The sequence below is a fragment of the Thunnus thynnus genome, chromosome 18 (assembly GCF_963924715.1).
Source record: "Thunnus thynnus chromosome 18, fThuThy2.1, whole genome shotgun sequence".
Lineage (NCBI taxonomy): Eukaryota > Metazoa > Chordata > Actinopteri > Scombriformes > Scombridae > Thunnus > Thunnus thynnus.
In genome coordinates this window covers 24,468,118-24,476,505 of record NC_089534.1, presented here as the reverse complement: position 1 = coordinate 24,476,505, position 8,388 = coordinate 24,468,118, and the positions used below count along the sequence as shown (strand labels likewise).

At 36.4% G+C, this 8,388-nt stretch overlaps 1 protein-coding gene across 1 annotated transcript; it reads left to right on the top strand.

Moving 5' to 3' along the window:
- Positions 1 to 877: 877 nt before the first annotated feature.
- On the top strand, positions 878 to 7,793 carry pbk (PDZ binding kinase). The gene is made up of 7 exons (XM_067573247.1): positions 878 to 983; positions 1,762 to 1,929; positions 2,800 to 2,939; positions 3,435 to 3,604; positions 4,539 to 4,668; positions 5,966 to 6,145; positions 7,098 to 7,793. Exons 2-7 carry the CDS (start codon positions 1,763 to 1,765, stop codon positions 7,337 to 7,339), a joined length of 1,029 nt encoding a protein of 342 aa, XP_067429348.1. The 5' UTR covers positions 878 to 983; position 1,762; the 3' UTR covers positions 7,340 to 7,793.
- Positions 7,794 to 8,388: the final 595 nt, after the last annotated feature.

Genomic DNA, 8,388 nt, shown 5'->3' with positions numbered 1-8,388 from the left:
CTAGTTTATCAGTATTTATGCTTTATTTGTGACTAATTTGTTGCATATGCTTAAAATGCCTCATGTATAATCACTGATGAAAATGAATTCTGCAGTTACTACCATAATATCACAAATTCTGTCACTGACACACCTGCACCTGATACAGCCAACATTTTACAGCGGTCATATAACTTCACTGACCTCTGATGGTGAAAAGCTGTATCACAACTATGAAACATTTAAAAGCTGTTGAGAACAGTTTTAGTGAATTCTGAAAGCAGCTGGAAGTGTTGATATCTTTAAACATAATCTTAAAACCTACCTCTGTGTCCTGGATTTTGATTAAGAATAATTTATACCTATATTTACTTTATTTAATTCACCTATTTTACTGCATTCATGTTGTAAAATTTTTATTTTATATTTTATGTTATTATTATTGATATTATTTTTTCCACTCATCGATTTTATTTGTCTTTTGTTTTTATTTACTTTATCTAGTTTTTTAAAATCTTTTTTCTGTTTCACTCTATTTTATTATCATTATAGTTTTAAATCTATTTTAATTATATTACAGTTTCATATTTTTCATTCCTTCTGTCCATTAGTCTAGTTTGTGTTACTGTTTACTGTCTACATTTGTTCTGTCTTATCAGTTATCTGTGAAGCACTTTGAATTTCACTAACCTGTATGAAATTTGCTATACAAATACAGTTTGATTGATTGATTGATTGATTGATTGATTGATTGATTGATTGATTGATTGATTAATTGATTGATTGATTGATTGATTGACACTACATACTTTATAGTTTTGTAAAGCATTTCCAAACCACTACAATCATTTAAGTTCTGTACTCTGCTGCAGTTTCTTTCGCCCTCAAACGACTTGCGTTCAGTTTGTCCGTCTGAGGTTCCGTACAGCCAGCTCCACATGACCACAATAGTTTGAATATTTGGCGGTTTAACCACTTTGTTGTGACGGTGAAAGAAAACTCAGGTAACGTTGCATTTATCGACTAAATAATTTAGTTATCCGTCTCAAAACACGTTAAACACAACTTTAAGATGTCTGTCGCCTTTTGTAGGCGAGTGTTGCTCCTTTTTTAAATAATTTAACGGCTAAACGCCAACTTAACGTTAGCGGTTGACGTTAATTTTAATTGTTATGACGTTAAGTTTGGTTGCTACTGTGTCTCCGCTACTTAGCCAATAAAAGTTTGATAAATTATGTTCTATTCGTTAAAACTAAGTTGTCTAATACTTACTGTCGTTTTGAATTGTGCTACTAATTGCAACTAATAAATACTAACCAAAACAAATAATCTATTTTGAGGCATATTACGTTTCTTCACGACAGCATTAGCGTTACGTAATGGCCTTATACCAGCCTCCATTCAAAATTTGACATTTTAATGTCGTTTTACTTAGTCACAGATAAAGGTAACTTTTTACATACTAAGTCTAACATTAGTTACTTAAGCGTTTAATTCGGCTAATACCACATGTATCAGAAAACATTTATTTTTATAAAAATTTTAAGAAACTTGAAGAAGAAGAGTTATAGTGCAAGTCTGACAGTCAAGGTTAGTTTGGTAGTTAAGCTGGTAGTGTTGCCCAGTAATTAAGTGACTTTTTTAAAATTCATTGTAAAATTGTTTCTTTTTTAACCTAACTGAGTGAACTGCACAAGACATTCCAACGTGCATGTACCATGTGCCTGTGTGAATGGCAACAAAGCCTCTTGAATCTTGAACTGTTATGTTTTGCTCTGACAGAATGGAAGCTCCTACCACATGTAGCAATGAGGGCGCATTCAAGACCCCTAAAACTGTCCGAGTGAGGAGCTTCGGGGGCAGTGGAGGCACTCCGATCACTATCCCAGCTTCACCCTTCATGAAGAAGTTGGGCTGTGGGACTGGAGTGAATGTTTACCTTATGAACAGGTTGGTATTATTGGCTAATATTCTGATTTAAAAATAAATAAATCAAATTTATTTGTACTTCATCTGGCATCTATCTCCCATTTTTCTTCCATTTTAATGTGGCAAGTTTGTTCATAGGTATGTGAGCATACCAGGCAGAATGTAACTTCAAGTATCTAACAGGATCTAATTAAATTTTATCATATATATATATATATATTTTTTTTTACAATGAACCATTTGGTCAATAAAAGAATAGAAAATGCCTATCAAAACATCCTGGAGTCCAAGATGATGTCCTCAAGTGTGTTATTTGTTCTCACCAGCAGTCCAAAACCCTAAAATATTACATTTGCAGCAATGCAAGACTAAGAAAAGCAACTAATTCTCACATTTGAAAGCCTGGAACCAGCAAATGTTTTGCATTTCTACTGGAAAAATTACTTAAAAGATTATTCGATTATCAAAATAGTTACCAATTAATTTTCTGTTGATCGACTAATCTTTGCTGCTCTAAATTCACCAAAAAGTCCCTTATTTAACAGAAGTCTTGGCTTTTAGAAGCAAGTCACAATGGTCCTTCTTGCCTTGAAATTTGTACTTCATTGAAATAATATTGTGGAAATAAGACATTTTATTGGAAAAAAAGTTGCTTATTTGCACTGTGAATGCAAACTAAACATTTGTTTAAGATCATTAGGTCATGATGAATGAGATACTTTTAATTGGCAAGGTCATATTAAGTTGCCAGATGTGGTCGTGAAGTTTCAAGCATAAAAATAATGCATGTCATGTGTAGTTTTGAGTTTTTCCCATAACCCTGAAATCCATCTGCTTATGGAGTTTTTCATGAATAACTTAACAAAGTGTTACTGATCAATTTAATCCTAGAACAGGAAAGCTGAATGCGTCACCCTGGGCTGTCAAGAAGATCAACAGTAAATGTGCAACCAAGCAGATGGCGGTTTACCAGCAGCGGCTCAATGAGGAGGCGAAGGTCCTGAAGGAAATCAATCATCCAAACATTGTTGGTAAGAGATGACAAAGTAAATTCACAGTGATGCAGCATGTTACATTAGACCAGTGCAGCAGATACAGATTCATACCAAAAATCTCTATTGTGGCTCAATCAAAGCTTTGATTTTAATCTCCAGTAGGTTGGGGTGGTGTGGTGTTTGTTGCTGTTCATATGACAGTGAACAACACACCTAATTCGTTACCTGTTCCAGGAGCAGGTGGCAACCAGTGTGTTTCACAAAGACGTGCATGTACATTTATGTTTTTAAAAGGGGGTTACTATGTACTATGTACCAGCAAATTCTGAAACTGAGTACGATTTTCAATGAGTGTTTAGTTTGCTCGTTTTAATTTCCCACCAAGCACACCAGTCAATAACTGGTGTTACAAGTCTGAAAGTGACAGCTGATTTCACATTGTTTTTATTTTGTTCTATTAAGATGTATCTACTTTTAAATCAGCATCATACTCCTGTTGTTAATCCTGTGTGTCCTTGTCCTAACATCAAGGGTTCCGTGCCTTCACCACTGCCAAAGATGGCTCCAAGTGTCTGGCCATGGAGTACGGAGGAGAGCAGTCCCTCAATGACCTGATTGAGAAGAGGGCAGAGGGCGGCCTGGGAGCTTTTCCTGCCGCCAACATTGAAAAAGTGGCGATGCACGTAGCTCGTGGCCTGCAGGTAAATCATCCAAACAATAGACCCTCCTTCAACCTGGACAAAACATGTGAGTCATATCTGGTCCACTTATAACTACAAGTGGATTACACTCACAGCTGTGAACATGTGTAAACACTGAAATTTGATTACTCAACATAGATTACTGTGGACTACAGCTGGGGTGATTTGTTGATCAACAGAAAATATATCCATTTTGATAATTGATTAATCATCTATGGTATTTTTCAAGCAAAAATCCTAAACATTACCTAAAGTCCAGCTTCTCGTTTTTCTTTGTCTGATGTGAGAGTTAATTGATCATTCTTTTAGACTTTTTAGAATTTTAGACTTCTTTCTGAAAAAACAAGCTTCTTGAGGGACACCCCATCAACATGCATTTATAGATTAAACAATTGATAAATCAAGAAAAGAATCAGTTTTTGTCTTAATATTACAGTTAATCATCCTCTAGTATCCTGAAACCCCATTTTTGACAGATATGTTACTGTTTAAACTGCCTGCTGCCTGTTTCATGTGCATCAGTTTATAGGTTTCACACATTTATTTGTGCATCGTTAGAAGTTAACTTACCAAAAAAAACCTGAAGGCAAGTTTCTGGCACTGACTATCTATTTATATGTAAATGAAATATTCATGAAACCAAACCTACAGGTTGATTTACTGTTGATTTCCTCAGTTCAGCACAGGAAGAATAAGTGAGTTGGTTCATGTTCATAATATGATTTTAATAAAATATCCCTGGGAAACCAGTGACAAACCCATTCAGAACATCAGTGGTTTTCTTTTTCCTAAATCACATTTGTCTCCTCTCAACATCAGCCATGTTTTTAAAATTCATTTTAGAAATGAGGATTGTTTGACAAAACAAAATAAACACAGAAGAACGTTATTAAGCCATGATCAATAGGAATACTTTGTTTGTTTCTCTCTGCAGTATCTTCACAATGAGAAGAAGCTGCTGCACGGTGACATGAAGTCATGTAACGTGGTGATTAAAGGCAACTTTGAGGCGGTCAAGATCTGTGATGTGGGTGTGTCTCTGCAGCTGGATGAGAACATGAGAGGTAGAGATCACTGTCAATCGTGGCATGCATGATAAAAATCAACCAAGTCATCAACCAATACATAAAAGCCTCCCACATTGCTCACTGTTGGTACTCGTGTCCAGAAACATCTCAAAAACAATAAACTGCAATTTCCATCTTCTTGAAAGAATTTGAAAACAAGTCTGAAAATAGTTCAGTTCCTGAAACTCGACTGCTGTAGACAGACGTGAAAGAAGAAAAAGCAACAAACAACAAAAAAAGCCCTAAAAGCATTTAATTCAGCTCAGAATAAGGCTTTTATTATTTACAAAAGTCTTGAATATTTTTTCTTCCCTGCTGAAGAAATTAGTTATATTTTTGTCACTGCTGCTAGCTACGCTAGCTCATCCACTCATAATGGACCAGTGTCAATCTTAGCAAAAACTTAACATTACTTAATGGTTTTGTAATTGTTAATCTATCAATTTTGGTCACTTTTCTGGGTCCAGGTCATGTTATTTGATTAGTTATATTACTGGGAATTATTGATATATAAAGTTGGGAACTACTGACAAAAATGTCAATAAATTCATGCACTTAGTAAACATTTATAGGCCTTATTGCCCCAACTGCTTTCCCATCATTTTTTAACCAGTATGACCATGAAAAACATAATAGATTGCATCCAGTTTAGTCTTTAAAAAGTCTTTGATTTAATTTGTGGAACACTGCAGAAACACTGAAAAATCTGGTACTTAGTCCTGCATTTCCAGAGTTTTTGGATTTTATGCCTATGACTATATGCTTATGTACAATAGGCATGTACTGTTGTGTACTGTGTACTGCCATAACACCAGCATCAGTTGACAACTTCACATTATTTTTCAATTTCCCAAAACCAACCATTGTGGTATTTATCAAAAAAGTCATATCCATCTTATCACAGTTATGTCCCATATTTAAAACATTTCATACAGCAGACAGCAGACAGCACGTACAGCGTGTGTGTACAAGTGGGATTAATCAGGGATGAAAACACACAAACTGGCAGGAACTTTCAGGCAGAAACGATTGTTTACAACAGTTGATTTACTTTGTTTCTCTGTCCAGGCAGGAACGTAGAGTCTTCAGTCTCTCTTGCTCCGACTACAGTTGGACATAAATGCTGTCAGCTAGTAGGGAAATCTCCTATTTTGGGTTTAATCTAAACTCATTTTAAACAACTGTATCTTAGTTTGTTGCTGTCGCTTTTTAAAAGAATGTCATTTTTGGCAACATCACTGTAGGAACAGACAAATTGAATGTTTGTTTTGTAATAAAACTCTTCTCCTCTCAGTGTCAGACCCTGAGGCAGAGTACATCGGCACTGAGCCGTGGAAGCCGAAGGAGGCTCTGGAGGAGGAAGGAGAGATCACTGACAAGGCTGACATCTTTGCCTTCGGCCTGACTCTGTGGGAGATGATGACTCTGGCCATGCCTCATCTGGAGATGCTGGACAACGATGAGGAGGATGAAGGTGAGATGCTATGTGGCCACAGACAGTTCTGAACTACATGCCTGAGATGTAAAACTCCAACATGTGAGTGTGAAAGGTGAACATACGGAGAAATGTTCAAAACAAATATTTTCCAAAAGTCAACCATCTTCTGACGCCACAAGAAACATTAATTCTGTCGCTGCTTCACTGTTGTTGTTTTTTAATATTGTCACTGTGGGCACCAAAGTCAGGATATTCTCAAATTTTTACAAATAATGGATTTGAATAGGAATATTCATTTTACCTTTTTTATAAAGCAACTCTTAATGTTTATCTTCCTGCAAATGTAGAGATGCAAACTCTGTTCCCAGACAGTTATTTGGTTCATGTGATCTTCAGTGAACTTCTTTCCTCCGTCCTCCAGATAATAACCATGGGAGTAAAAGACTGTTGTAACTCAAACCTGTTGTTTTACTAACCACATCTGATATTTCAATGTTGTAATTTCCCAAAAAGCAGACCAGACGGTTTTAGTGACGGATGTGCATGATCAAAAACTCTTAACTTGAAACAACTGTAAGAGCTCAGTATCCCGTTTTCTGAACCTGTTGACCTTAATTGATATGCATAACGGGAGGGGTTGTTGGCGCCCTCTGATTGGCAAGATTTTTTTCCAGAATGAAAGCCAGTAGCCTTTTTATGTATGCTGCTGTTCTTCAGATATTATTGTGTTTTTTTTAAAGCTCTCCAGATTCTACAGGATAACTTTGCCAGAAATGCAGTCTCACACTGAAAACCATCTGTCAAATCTCCAAAATTTGAGCTTTTCATGAGCCAAACCAATCCAATACATTTTAAATTTACTGTATTTAGCTGCAGAAGTCAGGTAATTAAATAGAATAATCTTAACCTCCTACTGTAGATTTTCTGAAATGTGTCTATTAAGACCAGTATTAGTTAAGTGTACTAAGGTTCTGTTTTGGTGCTTCAGAGGACTCGATGGAGGAGAGCTTTGATGAGGACGCCTACTACGAGAGGCTGGGCACGAGGCCGGCGCTGGACGCCGAGGCTCTGGGCAGCTCCTACCAGAGGATGGTGGAGCTCTTCTATCTCTGCACAGAGGAAGACCCCAAGAAGAGACCCTCAGCCGCCCAGATCATCCAGGCTTTAGAGAGCAACACCCTGCTGGAAAAAAAGCCTAGTGAGCCTGGTGAGGTGATTGTTATCGACTGATTTACACAACATCGGCACAACATTAGCATTTTGATGTCAGATCCGTGAAACGAAGTGTGCTGCGGGATGTTGTGTGTCCTGTCTGTCAAGACTTTGGGTAAATAATGTTTTAAAGCATTTCAGATTATACGGCCACAACCTGCATCCCCTGACAGTTTGTTTGTACTAATTTTAAAGCAGAAAAGTTTGAATGTTGTGAGGAATCAGTCTAGACGTAGAAACACATCAGTCACTTGTGAAATTTCACTTTCAGGTGTTTGAGCTACAGAAGCTCACTATAATCTGTACTGTACATCTTTATCTGTTTACACGTTCAACAGCACATCACTCTGCCATTTCTTTGTATGTAGTCTTGTGTTCTTTTCTCTCATGTAATGTTTTTACTGTCCTTACTGTTTTTTTTCTGTATGTGTGTCTGTATTTCTGCACCTTTAAACTTTGATACTTCATCAAACTCTTGAGTGTCTCTTCATTAGACTAAAACCACAGGTCACTTCTGTCTTTTTTTAAACCTTTTTAAATGTTCTGCATATTTTTTTCTACTGATTTATCAGTGGCTGTAGTATAATTGTAAGTTTAGTAGTAGATTGTAATGCTGCTCTGGACTTCAATACTTTGTTTTTATCAAAATCTATTTGCCGGTTGATTTAAGGTTTGAAATTGAACTTGAAGGTCATTGACAATCTCCACTCAAGGTCCGCTTACTTGCTTTTTCTGGAGGTTTTGAACATATCACAATCTTAATCTGCAGATGGAGTTTACTCAGTTGTGGAACTGTTGCATATTTTTATTAAATCAACAGTTTCACAACTGAGCGAACTTCATCTGCTGAAGAGCAATTAGGTTAGTGGACCTTGAGTTGAGATTGTCAACAGACGTTTCCGAGGTCTAAAATGATCTATCAAACTTAAATATATATATTAAAGTGTGCTGCAATAGTTCAACCAACAATGAATCAGCAACTATTTTGATAATCAATATATCGTTTTATTTTTCAAGCCAAAATGTCAGATTCACTGGTTCCAGGTTTTCAAATGTGAGACTCCTGA